The 22,360-nt window shown below is 38.0% G+C and overlaps 1 protein-coding gene across 2 annotated transcripts in view; it reads left to right on the top strand.

The window, feature by feature from the left end:
• Positions 1 to 564: 564 nt before the first annotated feature.
• Positions 565 to 22,360, top strand: part of LOC135207506 (dynein axonemal heavy chain 2-like) — a 35,813-nt gene continuing 14,017 nt past the window's right edge. The window contains exons 1-15 of one of the 2 annotated variants that reach the window (XM_064239331.1): positions 565 to 1,220; positions 2,242 to 2,344; positions 3,550 to 3,680; positions 4,027 to 4,155; positions 4,857 to 5,149; positions 5,492 to 5,605; positions 6,967 to 7,091; positions 8,263 to 8,426; positions 9,253 to 9,490; positions 10,721 to 10,860; positions 17,919 to 18,107; positions 18,977 to 19,142; positions 19,820 to 19,966; positions 20,768 to 20,982; positions 21,744 to 21,861. In XM_064239331.1, the coding sequence (XP_064095401.1) occupies positions 1,174 to 1,220; positions 2,242 to 2,344; positions 3,550 to 3,680; positions 4,027 to 4,155; positions 4,857 to 5,149; positions 5,492 to 5,605; positions 6,967 to 7,091; positions 8,263 to 8,426; positions 9,253 to 9,490; positions 10,721 to 10,860; positions 17,919 to 18,107; positions 18,977 to 19,142; positions 19,820 to 19,966; positions 20,768 to 20,982; positions 21,744 to 21,861 (2,319 nt within the window). In that variant the 5' untranslated portion in view covers positions 565 to 1,173. Of the gene's footprint in view, positions 1,221 to 2,241; positions 2,345 to 3,549; positions 3,681 to 4,026; positions 4,156 to 4,856; positions 5,150 to 5,491; positions 5,606 to 6,966; positions 7,092 to 8,262; positions 8,427 to 9,252; positions 9,491 to 10,720; positions 10,861 to 17,918; positions 18,108 to 18,976; positions 19,143 to 19,819; positions 19,967 to 20,767; positions 20,983 to 21,743; positions 21,862 to 22,360 lie in introns of those variants that run through there. The other variant, XM_064239339.1, reaches the window with a different exon arrangement.

The following is a 22,360-nucleotide window of genomic DNA, read 5'->3' as shown; positions in this document are numbered from 1 at the left end:
TATATATATATATATATATGTGTGTGTGTGTGTGTGTGTGTGTGTGTTTACACATGTTTGTGTCTGTGTTCGTACGTTTTGTTGATATTCTTAGTGTGTACGTAGGTGTGAGCATATCCCTGTCTGCTGCCTACTGTTGCCTGGGTTTTTCCGAAACTACGACTAAAGTCATTATCAGGAGCTAACAGAAATATTAAATGGCAAAACAATGTCACTTGACGATAGTAATGTGCAAAAGCATTATCAAAAAACGTTTTGAATGTGAAAAGTACGAATAATAACAGATAATGACAGGATGGTGAGGAAACGGCGGTCGTTATAGACGCCGTTGCTATGGTAACATTTGACTGTGACGCACACAACCATGGCTATATATCTTTTAGATTAATTATGCTTTGCTTTTGTTACGTTTTTACGCCACCTGCAAACTTTCATACAATAATTATTAATAAAAATTAATAAGTAAAATATAATTTTAAAATCATGCTTGGTGTCTTGGTTAACTCGGGTTAAACAGCTGTTTCCTTTAAAAGAAAAATGTATTACCATTGTTTCAAATCGCGGAAGGTAAACAAGCGTGCTAGTGGCGATAACCAGGTTGTCACCTACGTAGATCCTGTCGTATTTCAGGACAGCGCAATAAAGTGCAACTTTTGGCAAAGTCATATGTGGTCAGTGGACTCTAATCCTTTTTTTCAATGATTATGAAAGCGACAATTATTCACCGACAGCTGCAGATGAAGTTATTGAATGGGTTTGGGCTACGCTCACTCATGATGAGAAAATCATGTCATGATATCAAAGAGATAAGTCTAATAATGCCAGGTATTTTCTAGTTTCTTCCCGTAGAGATAGAATGGTTTCATAAGGAAGACTAACAAGACTTGATAAAAATGTGTACGCTAACCAAATTCTATGAGATGTGTGATATTGTGCTTAGCCCTTAGAAGACTGGAAGTGAAGCAAAATGTCTCTCTTCCATATGCATCTGTTCATAATAAACCGGTACAATATCTCGCACATAAACATGAAATTATTAAGGGTATCTTAGAAAAGAGAGAGAGAGAAATATCCATTTGGTGTTCGTCTGAGGTGGTGGTATTTTTTCCTCGCGAGAAGAATTGTGTTAGAATAGCAGGCAGCGGAGACAATCTTCGTTAAAACCCTTTCAACATGGAGATGCCAGATGAGGAAGGCCCCGCCTACGGTGGCCAGGACACGTGAGTATTTTATGGCTTCATGTCTGCAGTGTTAAATTTCCGTCTGTCATGAAGTATAGTTTTCCTGGAAGATTAGGGAAGCGCAAGGACAAGTGTAAATTTAGAATGGAACATAAACGCTATTCAGTCTATACAAGTGGATTAAGGGGAAAAAATCGTATGTTTGCAGAGACATTAGTAGTACGTCAGTTTCCGCTATAATAGCTTTCTTTTTTATAAAAATTACTTTCTCAATCTTCAGGTTTTAAGCCATTTTTCACTTCAAATCCTCGTTTTCTTTTATTGATTGGTTCATTGATTATGTTAATAATAACATGCATATTCTTTATTTGTTATGTTATTTACTTTGACTTAACAAAAACAATAATTATTTATCACTTTGTAAGTACAGTCCAACGAAAAGGATAGTCACAGAAAATATGGACTTCCAGAAATTTTGGGGGCGGGTCATTCGACCACCACCCCCACCCGGCCCCCCGCAGCCACACCCCCTGTACGGGGGGGGGGGGTCGTGGCTGCGGGGAGCCGGGTTGGGGCGGGGTCATTCCCAAAATTTCTGGAAGTCCATATCATCTGTGACTATCCTTTTCGTTGAACTGTACTTACAAAGCAATAAATAATTATTGTTTTTTGTTAAGTCGAAGTAAATAACATAAATAAAGTAATATGCATGTTATTGTTAACATAATAAATGAATCAGTCAATAAAATGAGGAAATATTTTTGAATTTCAGTACAAACTTTCAAAAATGAAATTCTGTTAACCAAAGTCAGTACTTTGAATAACATCTAATCGGGTAGAAGGGCATAGACCGCATACCCAATTTTTTTCTTAATATAACTAAAATAATATTTTCAAGTATATACTTCATCTTGTATATACCTACTATATATGCAATGACATTTGTAGAAGAAAAGGTCCAGTTTTGGGAAAAACGACCTCCCCGCCCACAACAAAAAACTCTGAGCACGGGCCTGAACAGAGTGGAACGATGAAAGCTAACCTCTTTTGCCTTTCCTAGTGAGGAAGAAGAGGAAGAGGAAGAGGAGGAGGAGGAGTTCGACGAGGAAGCTCATCGAGCTGCCCAGGAAGCTGCTCTCGAGGCGGAGTTACTGGCGGAGGCCGTAAGTTGCTATTTTAAATGTTTTAAATAAGCAAAAGGAAAGTTATCTTGCCTATATACATATAGTCGTTGTGGCTGATACGTTATCTTCGGCATCTCAATTTAATGTCGTTTTAGTTGGATTTATTTAATGTTATTCTGGCTCTACCTTTGACAAATTATTATAAGCATACTGTTGCAAAAATGGAATGAATGACTATTGTAGCTGTAACGCTAGTTTTCATTGTATAAAAAGATAGATAAATCGTTCGGTGTGACTCATTACCTATTACCAGATATTAGTGCCATGCACAGGATAAGAAACAAAAGCGAGTCACTTGTTATGAAAAACTGTCTAGACTATATTCATGTGAAGTTATTTTGGTTGCAATCATGCAGTTATTTTAGCTTTACTCGTGTAAAGTTATCTCTAGTATACCCATTCAAAGTTATTGTGATTAATTTAATGCAAAATTATTAGGTCTATAATCATTCATCCATGCAAAATTATCCTGTCTTTACCCATCCAAAATTATCCTATCTGTCCACATGCAAGTATGCTAGTCCTTGTAAAGATATCGTGTACATTACAAAGGAAAGTTATATTGACAGCATTCATTCAAAATGATCTCCCTTGTACCCATGCAAATTTATCTAAACTGTGATCATGCAGATATGTCCTACTCTTTTGATCAGCGTCCAAGTCCTCTTTCAATTCAATCTAGTACGATGGGAAACCGGGCTGTTGCTGACGCCTCAGCCGTTAGACCTATGCAGCTAGAGATGACCATGTTAGTATCATTATCCAATGTGTTTGCACTGCACTTTTTAGGCCTATACAAATGAGAGAAAGATGAGGGCGGTCCATTTCATTTTCATGGAATTTGTGCGCCAAGAATCGTATTGTCCTCAGATCTGTGTGAAATTAAACTTATAAAGGATGATAGGTTGTATATGATAAAGTTGTATTTGAAAAAAGATTGTGCTGATAGACTGAAATAGACTGATGATTTAGCTAACTTTGCAAAAAAAAAGAAAAAAAAAATTGCCCGTTCTTATAAATAACTTGAGCAGTAATATATATTCCAAAAATATATATATCGGTACATTACTTTATAAATGATGTTGGTCTAACATACCTTATAATATATTATCATTATTGATAGTAAAAATATCTTTAAATATTTTCTGTTAGTGATTTATCATAAGCTGAAATGATTTCATTAGCTAGAAGTCATTGAAACCATCACGTGCCTGCCGGACAAAAAACACCTCGCATGGACTCCTCACCACTACTCTCTGGCAACTTCATTCCTCAGGGAGGAAAAAGAACGGCTTCTTTGCTGCTATGTCGTGAGGTAGGATATTTCTTTGGCCTTTTTATTTTTTCTCCCATACACGTTCTTCTTTACGTCTATATTTCTCTATGTACTGAGCTGCTTTCCCTACTGGAACGTTGAGGCTTGCACCACTCTGCTTTCTCAGCCAGTTAAAACTAGACCTAACCTCCATTTTTCCCGCGTGGTTATAAAAGAAACTAGAAATTTTTTAGTGGAAAGCCAAAATTAATTCAAAAGATAGGCCTATTTTTTTATTTTAAAAACATCAGTAATTTTGAGTGCGAATTTATTTATTACTGAAAAGTTTTTAAAACTGAAGATTAATAATTTTACTTAAATAATTTTTCACCACTCTCTTTAACAGGAGCGCCCACAGATCTCGCCTGGCCGTGACGCTAAGCCTACCTGCTGTGGGCGTAGGCCTAGTTTGGTATTTTTTGAAACTGGACGTGGAAGTCAAGATCACGGCCAAGAATTTCAAGAAATGTGTTAGGTAAGGACAAGCTTACCTATTTATTTATCTATTTATTTATTTATTTAAACTTTGTTGATAATTTTCGGAATATAGGTAATAGTTTTTACAGTACTTCAGATAGATATGAAATTTATTAATAGTTCAAGAGTGTACATTAAATATTAAAAAGACTCGTATTGATGTTGCGTCTTTTTTTTCTTTTTTTTTTTTTTTGCGTTGTTAAATGATATTAACAAGAACTTTGGTTTGTCTTTTGATTTTCCTGATCCATATATCTTATTTTCAAGCAGAAATCTGGCCTCTGAAATTTAAAATATATACTTCATTTTACAGTTTATATTCTTTTGGTACATTTCGTTAATTTCATTCATGTCTTGTGAAACTGATTTGAAAGAAACGGTCATAGGCCTAGTTAATGCCGAGAGAGAGAGAGAGAGAGAGAGAGAGAGAGAGAGAGAGAGAGAGAGAGAGAGAGAGAGAGAGAGAGAGAGACGGTTAGTGTTAGGAAGTCGATTCCGTTACATTTTCGCTGTTACAGTGAATGTTCTCCCTTACATCGTTCCGCTGATAGAAATTCATTTCTCGATGTGGTTCGGATCCCACAATAAGCTGTAGGTCGCGTTGCTAAGTAACCAATTGTTTCCTAGCTGTTAATCAGCTCAGTAGCTCAGTGGTCTGGTAAAACTAAGATCTACTTAACTCTTTTTCCATCGTTCCAGCTACGGCTCGCTGGAGACCAGCGACCCGGTGGCAGTCCAGCACTTCCTTCTGGAGATCTACCACCCGGTCTTCCTGTGCACGCCCTCGAAGCCTCCTGCCAGGGAACATTACAATTCCCTAACGGATCTCCCCCGACTGCTCAACCTCTTAGGAGCGCAGCTGGTGTACCACGTCGGCAATGCTAAGGGCTGTCCGCTCCTGTTCATCCCCGGAGATGTTGTGGCGCTGCCTGACGACTACGAGCAGATGAAGGCTTTGCCCCTCGACGTGGCGTTCCTCAGCAGGACCGAAGGTCAGACGCTGGATTGTCTCTGTTTTGGCTTAGATACACTAATGTCATTTCTCTCACTAATTGTTTCAAGATGTTGGTGGAAAATAACAGCGAGAGTCCCAGAACACTGCTCTGTGGAACACCATTAGTGGCGTTTTTCTAAATTAAGAGAAAGACCGGTGTACAGCATAAATAAACAAACAGAAAGTATAAATATATCATAACCACTTCACAGAAGCCGAAATATTTTTGAACCTGTAATACTGATTAATATTATAAGTTCCTTTTCGCACTTTTACTTACCAATCGGATTCCCTTGGCTGATTCAACTATGTCTCTGTCTATTTCCTTTTCAAATGACAGAGCTGGTATTGCACTGGGTGGAGCAGATCCACGCCTTCATCTTCGAACAAGGGGAGGCCTCCTCCCCCCTGGAACTGGGCCTTCTTCACGAGATCAGACAACTCTCCAGTAAGGGTGAGTAGGCCTCTCGTTATTTTATGAGAGAAATCAGTAGACGATACAGATGATTAAGATTAAACGAATAGCAAGATCAGCCCAGTTGATATCAGATTATTTCAGTGTATATTTGTAAACTGATGCTTGTTTTGTGAAGAGGTAATTCGTCTTCTGTTATTTTTCAACATAATCATTTTGGAGATGTTAGAGAAATACCTATTGACGGTATTTTCAGTAGAATATGTCCCTTTGCCATTAAGAATATTCACCAAAGCGATCATCCTACGATGAATGTACCAGTTCTCCTATGGCTGGTCATATGACTATTCTGCAATGCTTGATGGCCCTGTACATAGCCCTAGCTGCAACCCCTTTCACTCCTCTTACTGTACCTCCGTTCATATTCTCTTTCTTCCATCTTACTTTCCAATCTCTCCTAACAGCTGATTCATAGTGCAACTGCGAGGTTTTCCTCCTGTTATACACCCTTCAAGTCTTCTTACTGTCAATTTCCGTTTCAGCGCTGAATGGCCTCATAGGTCCCAGTGCTTGGCCTTTAGCCTAAATCCTATATTCAGTTCAGTCTTAGCCCAAGGGACAAGATAGGAGAGAGTGAGAGATGTGGATTTCTGGTGATAGAAGTTCATTCTCGACGTGGTTCGGAAGTCACGTAAAGCCGTTGGTCCCGTTGCTGAATAACCACTGGTTCCATGCAACGTCAGTTTGCCTGACGTGGAGCGTAGTAGGCATTTATTAACGGGTCTTTGCAGTGTCCTTCCAGCCCCTATTTGAACAAACATTGTAGCCTCTTACTCTACCTCCATTTTCGCTTCGTTCCATCAATTTTGCTGTCCACCCCCTCCAACTATCGCCTCTTGTTTTCTCCCAGTTCCGACTTTCGATCCTTGTGCTTCATTTCATTTACTTACTGAGTCGCTTTACCTGGCTGTCCAGCCACTCCAACTCCATCTGTCCACTGTCTCAAGTCCTGAATGGCCGGAAGTGCTAGGCCTTTGGTAGAATCATATCAACCGTGCATCTGATGTCTAGGCCAGTCCCTTACGACGCTCCTGATTGGCTGTTGTTAAGCCAGTCACAGGGCTGGAAAAACTCAGTCTCTCGAGAGTTCACATGGGTAGGATCTATGTTCCACCTCTCCTCGGGATACGTCTTTCAGGAGAGGTGGAACATACTTCCTGCCTATGTGAACTCTCTCGAGACACTGAGAGTTTCCAGCCCTGTGATTGGCTTATCAACAGCCAATCAGGAGCGTCGCAAGGGACTGGCCTAGACATTAGATGCACGGTTGGTGTGAATCTACTATAGTGCTTGGCTTTATAGCCTAAATTGTCTACTTCGCCCAACCATACACCCCACAGGGGCGGCTCTGGAGGAACTCACGGCCATCGTCAACACCTCCGGAGTTCGGAAAGTCACGGCTTATGTGGAATCCCAGAATTCTCCGGTCGTCATCCTCCTGAAGGAGGCGCTGGATAATCTCGAGGTATGTCAAAAATATTAATGATGGGGGTTATTAGGTCTAGTCGGATTCATATTATAGAGGAGAGTCTTCTCTGTAGTTTTGTATATAGAGTATGATATGAGTGTATATATATATATATATCGAGCTACAATGTCCTTTAATATCTAATTCGCTCTACCTCGGAATTAATATATTTTCATATATGCTTAACCGAAGGGGAATTTTTTCTCGATAATAGACTTGCCTGGACCAGGGCGCGAACCCGTGGATCCTTTCAAACCCAGGAACGTCAGTGAAGCTTTACCTACACACCTCTCGCGGTGGTGTAGTAGGTAAAGCTTCACTGACGTTCCTGGGTTTGAAAGGATCCACGGGTTCGCGCCCTGGTCCAGGCAAGTCTATTATCGAGAAAAAATTCCCCTTCGGTTAAGCATATATGAAAATATATTAATTCCGAGGTAGAGCGAATTAGATATTAAAGGACATTGTAGCTCGATATATGTATATGAATCACGGAAATGTGATATGACTTATATATATATAATATATTATATCTATATATATATATGATAATACATATATGCATAATCGTATGCATTTGCCCTTTAAATTGACCTTTAACTTTGAAGTTTAAGCAGAAAATAGATATATAGAGAAAAATGATCACTAACCCCAGGTTTTAGCAAAATAATTTCAAATGAAACGGAGACCTTTAAACTGACGTGTGACCTTGGAAAACAGGTCAGAGACAAATCATGTCAAGAGAGAAATTATACCAACTCACAAAGCACCTACCTAACAAGTTTCATTTATTAAAGTCAGAAATGAAGAAATAGGAAGTTGAAGACTAATAATAATTATAATGATGATACATCTTAATAGATATTTGTTTTATGCAAATATTTAATTTTAAACTGATCTCTATCTTTAAAAAATAGATCAAAGGTAAAAATGTTTAAAGAGTAATTGCCAACTCCCAAAGTAAGAACCTAACAAATTTTATTGATCGAAATCAAAGATGAATAATAGGAAGATTAAAACTAATAATAATAATAATGATGATGATAATAATAATAATAATAATAATAATAATAATAATATTTTCATAGCTGCACATTAGCTTGATTTAGTCGAACGTAAATGTAAAAAAAAAGTTCACCTCCCTTTCCTTATATAAACTCGACACTTCCAGATGTCTCAGAAGCGGTTACGAGAGACAGGCGGTCAGCTGTCCCACATGGAACACCTCCTGGACCTTCTGTACTCAGACACTGTCCAGGCTCTGACAGAACACATGTACGATGTCTTGGCTCTCCTCAGGATCATCTGGACTCACTCCGAGTATTACCACAAGCCGTAAGAAACACAGACGGTTAATTTTTCGTTTTCTCCTGAATATACCCCTGGGCGTTATGATGTTAGCTTCGAATTTGCCCATAGATCGGAAACAGAGGTGTTAGGTGCCGTTTGAAATTGGCAGTGATTAGCCTCTCTGGAGGAAAGTCCAACATCATCATGTAATGGTTGGGATGTTGATAAGTCAGTCTTCTTAAATAATATATTTTTTTACGTTCACAAATGTCAGGCCACAGATATTTAATATCCAGTTCATTATATCTTTGGGATAACTTACACCCAAGGGGATTTATAATTGATAAGTGCTTCGTCCGTGGCAGGGTTCGAACCGTTGTGTGGTGTAGAAACAGCAGTAACAGTGACTGACCATCTGGTTAGCAATGTTATATATATATATATATATATTATATATAATATAAATATATATATATAGATATATATATATATATTATTAAATATAATACACATATATATATAAACACTTATGAATTCTAATCACATCACCGTGACTCATATGCACGCATTAAGCTACAAATGTCCTTTAATATCCAATTCGCTCTACCTCGGAATTAGTATAATTTCACTTATGTTAACCGAAGGGGAATTTTTTAGTTGATAATAATTTCGTTCTCTCAACTAAAGAATTGCCCTTCGGTTAACATATATGGTAATATATGAATTCCGAGGTCGAGCGAATTGGATATTAAAGAACATTTTGTAGCTTAATGCATATATGTATAATAGCTCCCCCTCTTACTAATCATAGGAACTGGAGGAACTTACCCTCTTCTTCTTCTCCTTCTCCTTCTTCTTGTTCTATCGGCAGCGAGGTCATGGCGGAAATCTGCATCCGGGTGTCGTGGGAGGTCACAAGGGCGTGCCAGGTGCACCTGCCCCTCGACCAGCTCCTCTCTCACGACTTCACCAACGTCCGGGCGAAGACGCCCCCCTCGTCGAGGTCGGCCTCGGACACGGAGGAATCGAAGAGCGAGGGCAAGGACTCCCTGGCCTTAGTCGAAGTGGCCATCAAGTGTTGCAACGACTGGAGGAACTGCTACACTGAGGTGGGTTTCATAGTCTTCTGTAGTAGATAAGCATTCAACCTTCGTCAGGGGTTCGTGCCGACAGTGCACCTCACTTGGTGCACTGTAGGACTCAACTAAAGGGTGTTTGTAGCGTCCCTTAGGCTTCTAGATACCTTTTTACTTTACCTCCATTCCCTATCTTGCTGTCCAACCTCTCCAACTTCAACTCGTTTCACTCTTTAAATCACTGAATGGCCGAGAGTGGCCGAAGTTATTATTTTTATAAAGCCACTTATTATTATTATTCACATTACTGTTCACTCACGTCTATAGAATCAGCTGATGTATAGTGAATCTTTGAGTGGATGGAAGCAACAAGATCGATTAATTGGTAAGAATCTTTGTCTAGATAGATATTATTATCGTAATACCGATATGAAAGCACCCTTTTAATTTCCAAGACCTGTGACCACGACACCTTCCAAAAGTGGAGTTTCACTACACTGATGACTAGCGTAGGACAACATCCTCAAAAACACATTAATTCCCATTCCATTTCTCTCCTCTTGACTCTTGCGACGTCAGGCATTCCTCGGATATCAGTCGATCAGTCAATCATCTTGACTCTTTGTGTACACAATTCGGGCCATTCCATTCTTTGAAGGCATAGCCAACAACTTAAATGTCATTAAAACAGTTTACCCAATAGTGTTGTAGTGCTGTCAGTGCACCTCATTCGGTGCACTGTAGGCGTTACTCAAGGTTCTTGCAGCGTCCCTAGCTGCAACCCCTTTTGTTCCTTTTACTGTACCTCCATTCATATTCTCTTTCTTCATCTTACTCTCCACCCTCCTAACAATTGTTTCATAGAGCAACTGCTTTTAGGTTTTCCTCCTGTTACACCTTTCAGACCTTTCTACCCCAATTTCCTTTTCAGCACTGAATGACCTCATAGGTCCCGGTGCTTGGCTTTTAGGTAAAAAGTAATATTCTATAGTAGATTAACATCAACCGTGCATCTAATGTCTAGGCCCGTCCCGTACGACGCTCCCGATTGGCTGTATCCCTCAGTAGAGGTGGAACATGCATCCAACTCTCGAGAGAGAGACTGAGTTTCCAAGCAGCCCTGTGATTGGCTTATCGACAGCCAATCAGGAGCGTCGTAAGGGACTGGCCTAGACATCAGATGATGCACGGTCGATGTGAATCTACTATAGTCTATCACCACCGTCAGCAAAAACCTCGTTCCTTTTCATCCCGTCCTTCCAGCTGGCCTCCCATTTCGGGGAGCAGGACTGGCCGGAAGTGTGGCTGCCCGAAAACGCCGCCGTCTTCCTGCCAGTGGAGCTCTTCGCCTCCCGGTGCGAGGACCTGAAGTACATAGGCCTAAGCAAACAGCAGCTCACCAGGTAAGCGAAGTGGATGAGAGATGGACGAGGTAAACCTTCGACTTGTGTTAATCGTGTTGCAGTTTGTTGTTTGACCTGGATATGTGTTAGGTTTTTTCTATCATTATTCACAGTCGTAATTGTGAATTGATTTTTGTTTTGGAGTTGATAATATCTTTTGATCTAAAGGTTTTTTTGTTGTGTAGTTCCTTATTCATGATTTACCAAAGAAATTCCTTAAATAATCTTTGATAAACTTAAATATTAGACCAGTATACTTCTAATTAATCATTTTGTGCCATTATTAACAGTCATTGCTGTGAATTTATTTTTTTTTGGAGTTGATATCTTTTGATCTAAAGATTTTTTGTTATGTAGTGCTTTATTAATGATTTACCGAAGAAATTCCTTAAATAATCTTTGATTTAGCTTAAATATTAGACCAGTATACTTTTAATTAACCAAACGAAGTGTAATCAAGTAAATGTTTCTATTTTTCAAATATTTCGAACTGTTGAAAGCTACAGCGGTGATTATGGTTATAATAACGATTCATTACACACTAAATCTGTCACTCAGTCAACCATCTGAAGGCAAGGGGCGTCCTTTACTCTCAAAAGGAAGGTATTCGGGTTTAAACAGTATTCTGATAACTGTCATGTATAGAAGGTGAATGAATTAACAGATTTTCCCTAACTTAGTCTCCTATGGGTTTGCTATGCATGAATTACAGGTAAGTTTGAAATTTCTTGTTCCAAATGCATACATATATTTTAGAATATATGGTATATGCATATATATATATATATATATATATATATATATATATATATATATATATATATTTTATCATCATGTTCATGTGTATAAATACACAAACATTTAAATTCGCACACATGCATGTACATATGCTTATAATCACTCTTACACGTGATTTTATATATGTGTGTGCGTATTTGTGCATAAGTAACATGTATTACTAGGTCACAGTTCACAAACTTCTAAGTGCACCTCGAGTAATGTTCTTTACAGCAGCCCTTAGGAAGGTATACTATTTCAAAGGAGGAGGGTTTGCAGTGTTATTTTGGTAAGGCCTGAGTTGGGATGTGTTTCCCGAGGGCGTAGGAGCAGAGCCACTAACTTTCCAAGTCGAAGAAGGGCCACTTTTCCATTGGAGTGATGGCCCCAAGCCAATGGTCTCTTTCGAAGACCTGTTTTGTATTATCTGAAAGAGGGGAGAAATATGTTTTTTTTTTTTTTTAGTTATTCAATTGTTTTCAACAAGGAGTTGCCAAGCAGTCTTATGCCCCGAGAATAAGACATTATTCTGAGGCTAGAATAAGACCTTATTCCGACCTTATTCCGAGGCGAGAATAAGACCTTATTCCGACCTTATTCCAAGGCGAGAATAAGACCTTATTCCGAGGCGAGAATAAGGCCTTATTCCGACCTTATTCCAAGGCGAGAATAAGACCTTATTCTGACCTTATTCCGAGGTGAGAATAAGACCTTATTCCAAGGCGAGAATAAGACCTTATTCTGAGGCGAGAATAAGACCTTATTCCGATCTTATTCCAAGGTGAGAATAAGACCTTATTCTGACCTTACTCCAAGGCGAGAATAAGACCATATTCCAAGGCGAGAATAAGACCTTATTCCGAGGCGAGAATAAGACCTTATTCCAAGGCGAGAATAAGACCTTATTCTGACCTTATTCCAAGGCGGGAATAAGACCTTATTCCGACCTTATTCCAAGGTGAGAAGACCTTATTCCAACCTTATTCCAAGGCGAAAATAAGACCTTATTCCAACCTTATTCCAAGGCGAGAATAAGACCTTATTCCAAGGTGAGAATAAGACCTTATTCCAAGGCGAGAATAAGACCTTATTCCAAGGCGAGAATAAGACCTTATTCCAAGGCGAGAATAAGACCTTATTCCAAGGCGAGAATAAGACCTTATTCCAAGGACTTATTGAGCGAAGAATAAGACTTATTCCGCAAGCGAGAAGGAATAAGACCTTATTCCGGAAGGCGAGAATTAAGAGCCGGAGAATAATTCTGACCTTATTCCAAGGCGAGAATAAGACCTTATTCCAAGCTTAGAACCTTAATTCCCAAGGTGAGGCGAGAATAAGACCTTATTCCAAGGCAAGAATAAGACCTTATTCCAAGGCGAGAATAAGACCTTATTCCGAGGCGAGAATAAGACCTTATTCCGAAGGCGAGAATAAGACCTTATTCCAAGGCGAGAATAAGACCTTATTCCAAGGCGAGAATAAGACCTTATTCCAAGGCGAGAATAAGACCTTATTCCAACCTTATTCCAGGGCAAGAATAAGACCTTATTCTGACCTTATTCTAAGGCGAGAATAAGACCTTATTCCGACCCTATTCCAAAGCGAAAATAAGACCTTATTCTGACCTTATTCTAAGGCGAGAATAAGACCTTCCGACCTTATTCCAAGGCCGAAAAATAAGACCGGTATTTGGACCTATTCCAAAGGGCAAGAGAATTGGTAAGAACCTTATTCCGACCCTATTCCAAAGCGAAAATAAGACCTTATTTTGACCTTATTCCTAAAGGCGGAATAAACCTTCCGGACTTATTTCCAAAGGGCGAAAATAAGCCTTATTCCTGGAACCGGATCCAAAGCCAGAATGAGACCTTGTTTCAGGGCTAGAATAAGACCTTATTCCGAGGCGAGAATAAGACCTTATTCCAAGGCGAGAAGATCTTATTCCAAGACGAGAATAAGACCTTATTCCAGGGCTAGTATAAGACCTTTTTCCTTATTCCGAGGCGAGAATAAGACCTTATACCGAGGTCTAGACTTCGTCTTTTCTTTTGTCTCAAAAGGGAGCGAGATATGCATATTTGATATCATGATGTAGAAGGTAGCTAGGAATGAATAAGAGAGTGTCAGGGAATGCTGCCCAAAATGGTTTTGGTATGCTCTAAGGAATGGCTGTGCTGAATACTCGTTTATAATATTAGGATTCGAAATATAGGAAGCTGTAAAGTATTATTACTTCAGAAGATGAAACCTATTCACACGGAACAAGCACACAGGGGCCGCTGACTTGGAGTTCAAACTTCCAAAGAGTGTTGGTTTCAAACTCCCACTGTAGACCCCACATGCAACAGTAACTCAGTAACTGATCATGGTATAAAGCATGTGACTTTTCGTCGTCCTGGGTGAGGTGCGAACCCTCGACTTGTGAGCGGCGTGCCACGGCACTAGCCAAAGATATAATGATTGACTTTGAACGTTATCCTTAGTCAGTTACTCGTAACTTGAATGTCTGTAAAACTGACATGAAGCTGAGAAAGAAGTGAATGAAGACGGCATATGACGTGAGATGACGCAGATGTTACAGATATGAAACGAGTCTGTGTGTGATGATAGTAATGATTGATTGATGTGTGTTGACTGATTGGTCACCGCCAGACCGGCGTCACAACCATTGAAATTCTGCTGATGTTAAGCAGTTTACGACTGAAACTGTAGCTGGAAGGAGAGAGAGAGAGAGAGAATCCTAGACTTGGTACGAGTACTACGTAATTATATGTGCATTCATCACTGAAGGACTCGTAGTAGAAATTGTAGTAGTCTCACCTGTATAGGTGCAAGGGTTTTCGACCACTCTGTTAGAACAAGAGCCAATAAGAAGTCAGAAAAATAACCTCACAATGTAAGTAGATACTACATATATATATATATATATATATATACTATATATATATATATATATAATATATATATATATGTATATATTTATATATATACAATATATATATATATAGATAATATATATATATATATATATATATATATATATATATATATATATATATATATACTATATATATATATATTATTACCGGGCGACGTTGTATTATATAGTCCTGGTATATATATATATATATATATATATATATATATATATATATGTATCTATATTTATATATTATACAAATAACATACATTATTTATATATATATATATATTTATATATATATATATATGATATATATATATATACACACGTAGAAGACCAGTGAGGGGGGCTCAAGCCCTACAGATATCACAAGGCGAAGAGGTAAAGGCATGTCCCAGCGTACATAGTTTATTGCCGACGTTTCACATCACTTCGATGCATTTTCAAGGCTGGGAAATTGACAAGAATACAAACATACAAGACTTGTCACTAGTAAAACACGGTATAATGTTTAAAATTGGACATTAGAACACTAAAACATTTAAAATGTCAAAATGACAGTACAACAAAACACTAGGTTGGAGAGACAACCTACCAGAGTAAAAGTTAAAAAGTGACTGAAGGCCAGAGCGGGGAAAATAAAAAAATAAAAATAAAATAAAAATAAGATAACTTAACTTTTACTCTGGTAGGTTGTCTCTCCAAGCTAGTGTTTTGTTGTACAATAATTTTTACATTTTAAATGTTTAAGTATTTTAGTGTCCAATTTTAAATATTATACCGTGTTTTATTAGTGACAAGTCTTGTATTTTTGTATTCTTGCCAATTCCCAAGCCTTGAAAATGCATCGAAGCGATATGAAACGTCGGCAATAAATTATGTAGTACGCTGTGACATGCCTTTACCTCTTCACCTTGTGATATATATATATATCTATTATATATATATAATACACACACACTATATATATATATATATATATATATATATATATATATAGATAGATAGATATATATACGTATATATAGTATATACTATTTATATATTATACAAATAATATACATTATATATACACACACACACACACACATATATATATATATATATATATATATATATATATATACTATATATATATATATATATATATATATATATATTATATATATATATATTATATATCGTTATAAAGTGCAATATACAGTATACACCGAAATCAGAAGTCACTCCAAATACAGCGGTATAATGGGCTATACAATTTTTCTCCACAGACTTTCCTTTAAAGGCCTCAAAGTGTCAGAACCTTCGCAGTCAGCAATGTAATGTCACAAGTCATTTCTTTTATTTCTTCGGCCTCATTTTGTGTTTTCCTTTTCGCTTTTCCTTGTCAGTCTGTTGATTTGTTCATGACAGGACCCGACTGCATCGAATTTCCATGAGCGAGCTGCAGTTAACATTGATGTACATTTAAAAAAATAAATTAACTGTCTGCTGTCATGCAACTGTGTCACCATAACTTAAAATCGTAATTAATTGTTCAGGCTTGTATAAATTTTCTTTGGCCAGTTACTAATCAAACATATTTAATTTTCACGCTAAAATGTTTCCAGTAACTTGATTAATTAACTGCATTTATTTTAGATAAACAAAGTTATTACTGATAAATAAATTGTCCTGTTCCAGAGCAATATTCTAAAGACCTTTTTCTTCTACTTCCTCTTTCGTTGCGTGACTGCAGACACCCACAAAACGCACGCCAGGTCCACGACCCTAAATAAATGTATAAAGAAAAATATTAATAATAATAATTGTCTTGTCCAAGCAGAGCTTTCGCCAGTTAAAAAAAAATGCCTGCTCGAACATCCCCCAACAAAACAACAAAGCAAAACAAAAGAAGGATGGGAAATGTTGTGCTAGTGTATCATAGGGTAAAACACAATCCGTTTAAGAGCTCAAAGGATGAGCGGATCCACCAATAGCCTATGATCATGCATATTATGTGTCTTTCTCTATAGCGTTCCGTGTTGTGATGTATAGAAAGAAACCCTTGTCAGCTTTGCTGGCGTACTTCAAGGGGTGTCCTTCGCTCCTTCCAGTTTCTATGTCTCTTGCTCTTTCTCATTTTCTCTTGCGTAAACACTCCGTTGGCCTCTCTGACTTACTTCAAAGGGTGCCCATCTGTTACCTAACACCAACAATCTCAGTCTGTCTCTCTCTCTATTTATCTGTCTGTCTGTCTGTCTATCGACCTATCTCTTTATGTGTTTGTGTCTCACCAGGATATGGAAGCTGCATGCAGAGCTTCCACTTCCAGACTCACTTATGATTGGCCCTAATGTCTCATCATGACCCCAAAGTGTTCTTTTTCATTGATCACTGCCAGTGTTCTGCAAGGTAGATCTCTCATAATCGCTCTTCTGGAGCGTTTCAACGTCAGGCTGTCCACTCATAAGTCACATCAGCCATTCTGTCAAAATTCAACATAATGATGCTGTCTGTGTTTGATAAACTTGCATAGAGTTAACAGATCTAGTGAAAATAAATAATCACTATGTAACCATTTGTTTTGTGATAGTTGCTTAATTTTTGTGAATATTTGATTTCATGTAAAAATTCTGATGATTTAAAGTTATGCTAGTAATCTGGACCCGTTCCTAAATCTTAACAAACATAATAATGACAAAGACTAATATAGCGGAGTCTCCTCTAAACTTCTTGTGTATAAATGTGCTTTCCAAAAATGCCGCAATGGATTAAAAATAGTGCTTTGATTGGCTTTAATTTCCTTTTGGTTAAATAATTTATGCATATAAACGCACATACTCTTTCGAACAGCGATAGACTCAGAATTGAGAATTAATCGGCACTTCCTCGAAATCTTTAAATACCGTAGCCTAAGATTAGAAAATAAGGACACATTAAAGCTACTCCCACTAATCATGATATAATTGCTACATTTTACCGGGAAAACATTCCAGCGTACTCTGGTGAAATCTGGCAACTTTTCATAAAATGGGCGTTGCTTGTGTCGCAGCTTAAAATGAAAGTGCATCGGTCTCTTCCCGTGATTTTATTGAGGATCATTGGTAAGATGAGACTTTGAAATTGAACACTAATGAATAAATTCAAACAGCAGAAAAGCTAAAATTCGTTTAAACTTAAAATAGCCCCCCAAAATCACGTCTGTATTAAATTAATCACTTCATTAACACTTGTTGTCACGGTTATGTCCACCGAGTTTCGTTGTTGTGATCACCCTGTAGTCCCAGTCACAAGAGGCAATCAGTACACTTTAACAGCTAAGGGAAACTTCGTCCATGGTCTTTGACATTTAACAGTTTTTTTCGACTCTTCTTAGACACGGTGAGAGTGGTTCGATGTCAGTCAAAGCCTCAGGTGCTGGTGATGGTGGCGCCGAGGGCGAATTGCTCGAGGAAGAGCTGGCTCAAGTTGATCGAGTGCTGGAGGACGCCCTCAAAGCCATCTCCCGGAGGAGCCACCTCGTTTTCAACCTCACTTCGAAGGAGTGGCTGAGGCACTTTGACAAGTGAGTGAATGGCAATAGTAGTGACAGAGGATTATACATAAATAAATAAGATGGAAATTTTCTCCTGTAGGGGGTAATTACCCCCATAATGTAGGCATTGCTTAAGGTTCTTTGCAGCATGCTTTCGGCCTTAGCTGTAACCCCTTTTCTTCCTATTGCTGTACATCCCTTCATATTCTCTTTCTTCCATCTTACTTTCCACCCTCTCCTAACAGCTGAGTCATAGTGCAACTGCGAGGTTTTCCTCCAGTTACACCTTTAGACCCTTATACTGTCAGTTTCCATTTAAGATTTGAACAACTTCATAAGTCCCAATGCTTGGCCGATGGCCTAAATTCTATGTTCAATTCGTTTCAGGGAAATCTTCGAGATATCCAAAGTAAAAGTAATTTCAGCAAAGAGAAAGCATTAGTAGATGAAGGTCTTTCACATCTGTTTTACAAATCAAATCCGTATTCTGTCTTGTAATGGAAATAACAATTCAAAATAACTCTTGTTCCATATAAAAGTGAACAGATTTGTTTGTTCCATATAAAAGTGAGCAGATTTGGAGAAAATAATATTATGAAAGCCACTGCAATGATGTTCACATAAATCTTGCAATCAAATCATATATATTTGTAAAGGGTAACAGATACACTAATAGTTTTTGTATTTAATTGAATGTTACCAGACGGTTTTTCTTGTGTCAAGTATAAGAGGAGTTGATGATCATCACTCCAACTCTACGAAAGCCACTGGAATTATGGTGGCACGAATTTTGCAAGCAGATCACATTCATTTTCAAAGATCAGTAGCCATACCAGTGATTTTAGCATTGACTTTAAAAAAGAAGTGGATGATCAATACTGCAACTTTTTGTCTTCCAGATTTCGTGAAAGTATGGAAGAGGTGGAGCGCAGGTACCAGTGTGTCATGGTGGCTGCCGTCCAGACGGTGGAAACGGTGGCCCAGGGTCTACGCGTTCTGAACGTGTTCAAACCACTCGCTGCCAGGAAGTCGCTCTTCTCCGTGTTCTACGTCATGATCGACCACGTAATGACATCTTGTCTCTCGACAACTTGCCTATTACGAAGACATATTGCAGATTTATAGACGAAAGTGGAAGCTGGAAGATGCCTCTTGTGATCTTTTATTGTCATCAATGGCACCAAAACACATTTGCATACTTAACCATCAGACCAGATTATTATTATTATTATTAATATTTCACTAGATGAAACGTATTCACATGGAACAAGCACACTAAAGGGCCCATTGACTTGAAGTTCAAGCTTTCAAAGGATGTTGGTTTAAATCAAGATACAATTAAAAATATTGCTAGTTTCAAATCTTGAAGGTAATGTAGGGGACATTCTTATTAGTCTGCAATGTCTGAACCTTGATGTCATGTACTTTTTCCTTTTAATATAGTAATGAGATAAATAATATTAAATATCAATGATGTTGAAATCATTCACGAATATTTCCAGTGTATGGTGTGGGTATGATGAGGTAAAAAACAAATTACACTAAATCATGACTAAACTTTTATGTCTGAGGACAGCAATTGTATATCATATCATAAAATGAAAACAAAAGGTCTAAATGGAACAGTGTGAAGTGAAATTACGCCATACAGAATTAAATGGTCACTCTTAAGAACCTATGAAGAAATCATTATCAAGACTCGGTAGCGGAAATCTCTGACGACCAAAATGTTTCTGTTGCAGATTCTGAATCTCTTCGACCGCGACTTCGAGGAGGTGGAGAAGGAGTACGTCTTCAGGTCTATGAAAGTCGGCAACGTTGGCTTCTACTTCTCCAAGATGGCCAAGTGGGCCAATGACACTCGAAGGAAATTGGAGCAGGAAGTCAACGTGAGCAGAGGGGAATTTTCCGTTAATTTTTATTCTAAATTCTTTTTTACTTTTGAAGGACAGGTTCTTCTTGCTCCTAAATGTTTTGATGTCATTATTCATTTCATAGAGTCCTTCCATTTTCAACTTTGTGTATTTATGTTGTTTACCTCTGCTAACGTACTATCTGAACTCCGACACAATGTCTCCCAAAAGTTAACCTCGTGGAGAAGGCCATCCAGTGAATATGTCTACAAAATTTTATTGAGTTCTGTTTGGCCATTGTTGAGCTACACCTCTAACAAATACTGCAAACATACAGGTCTTTTGGCAGTTCCAGTACTTCATAATTGCCTAAAAATGACAGCTAGTCATAAAAGTAAATTTAGAATTGGAACCTCTTTATCATGAACCTTCTTTAACGAATATCATGACCTAACGTACCCTAAAATCAAGGAAGAATGAGTCATAACATTTTGTTTCAAGGATTCTTTCTCTTTCCCTCTCAAAGCTATTATATATTCATCAGGTATAGTTCAGTGGTCCTTATCAAAATTTCAAGCACCTCAGTGGCATGGTTGGTATGGTGTTGGCGCCCCACCTCGGTGGTCGAGAGTTCGATTCTTGGCCATTCCACTGAGGAGTGAGAGATGTGTATTTTTGGTGATAGAAGTTCACTCTCGACGTGGTTCGGAAGTCACGTAAAGCTGTTGGTCCCATTGCTGAATAACCACTGGTTCCATGCAACGTAAAAACACCATACAAACCTTATCAAAATTTCCATAACTCTAAGGTCCAGAAACCTCTCTTGTTTACCAACAGCTTCTGAAGAACCAGTCTTGGCTTCCGTACTACCCGAGGTTAGACAGCATCTACCTCAGATGGAGCCGAACGGCAGCTCTGCTTCGAGGCGTTGTCACCAACATGTACGCTGCCTGGAATGCTCATCTGGAACCTCATCCTGCGAAGCGCCTCCTTGAGCCGATCTTCAGGTGGAAACCTGGGCCTGTACAGAATCTCCAAGACAACTTTGACAAGTAAGATGTCCCATTTAGTCTGAGTGATTATATGAGGAATGCATTATGGAATCCATTAGTCTTTGGTAATAATAGTAATTGTATTGCCCACATTGAAGTAGAGGGGCTTTACTGGAGAAAGTTCACATCTTATTGCACGTGTATGCATAATGCCTAGTGAACTGCTAGAAATAGTGAATGATTTTATAGGTGTTTCTTACGTATGCATGCTCTTCTACTGTTCTTGATTGCTTGGTTTGACGAATAAATAAAGGTTCGATAGTGAGGTCTCCAATTCCTCATTTAGGTATCCCCAGATACTACAAATTAATCTTACTCCAACTGTAGGAATCAGATGAGAAATTGTGCAATACATCAGTCTAGCTGTACTGAATGTAGTGATATGTCTGTCAAAGGATTTTGCTGAAAGCCTCGGCAGAACACAAAGGATCAAAATTCCTTATCATCTAATTGCTGAAGTAGAAGAAAGTGACCATTGAAAAGTGTCTGGAGATACTCAAGTAAGCAAATAAAGACCAAACTACATAATCTATGTTTATTTGTCAGTGTTATCTTTTATTCCAAAATTACATTGAGTGGCATCTATTGCTGTCGCTTATTTGTGTTGTACATTGCCCCAATCATTCAATAACTGAATAATAAATAAATTTCTTAAGTTTCTACAAGGGTCACAGGTCTCCTCTCAACTTAAAGTATTGAGATTATTCCATCCTTTTTCCCATTTTACTTTCATTATAAACATTCCTTCCTAATTGTTCCAGGCAACTTTACAAGAATTTGGAAGAAGCAAGAGCATGGAAGGCCATGGGTTTTGATGTCCCTGATGGCATGACTAGTGTGTTCAACGATAGTGAACGTCTCTTGAAACTCAAGAAGCAGGTACAAAAGCAGCGTTTGCCTGTATATATATATATATATATATATATATATAATATATATATATATATTTATTTGAAAAATAATTTAGTCACACTACATCTTTATCCACTGAAAATTTGAGATGCAAAGTTAGGATTCTTGGCGTTTGAAATTCTTAGTAACTTTACTTCCACTGTCCCTCGGTGCTGAATTGGTTTAGATGGAAAGTTAGATTACAGTTAGAATGATGATAAAAGAATTTTAAAGTATTTTTTCACTATCAGTAGTCAATGTATTTTGCTTTATTTTCCTGCTACCAAGATTTACATACCCCTCTGTCCAGTACTATAGCATGACTTTCTTTTAACCACAAATGTTAATGTTGCACCTGAATTGTGTGCTGTAGAGGCATTCATTCTTGAAAACAAATATCTCTCGAGTTCTTAACAAAAATTTTGCTATTCATTAATCAAGCTTGAGTAAAAATTTATCTACTATCTCTCTTTCTACCTACCTATCT

The sequence above is a fragment of the Macrobrachium nipponense genome, chromosome 11 (assembly GCF_015104395.2).
Source record: "Macrobrachium nipponense isolate FS-2020 chromosome 11, ASM1510439v2, whole genome shotgun sequence".
Lineage (NCBI taxonomy): Eukaryota > Metazoa > Arthropoda > Malacostraca > Decapoda > Palaemonidae > Macrobrachium > Macrobrachium nipponense.
The sequence above is the reverse complement of the archived record's forward strand: the minus strand, read 5'-3'. Positions and strand labels throughout refer to the sequence as shown.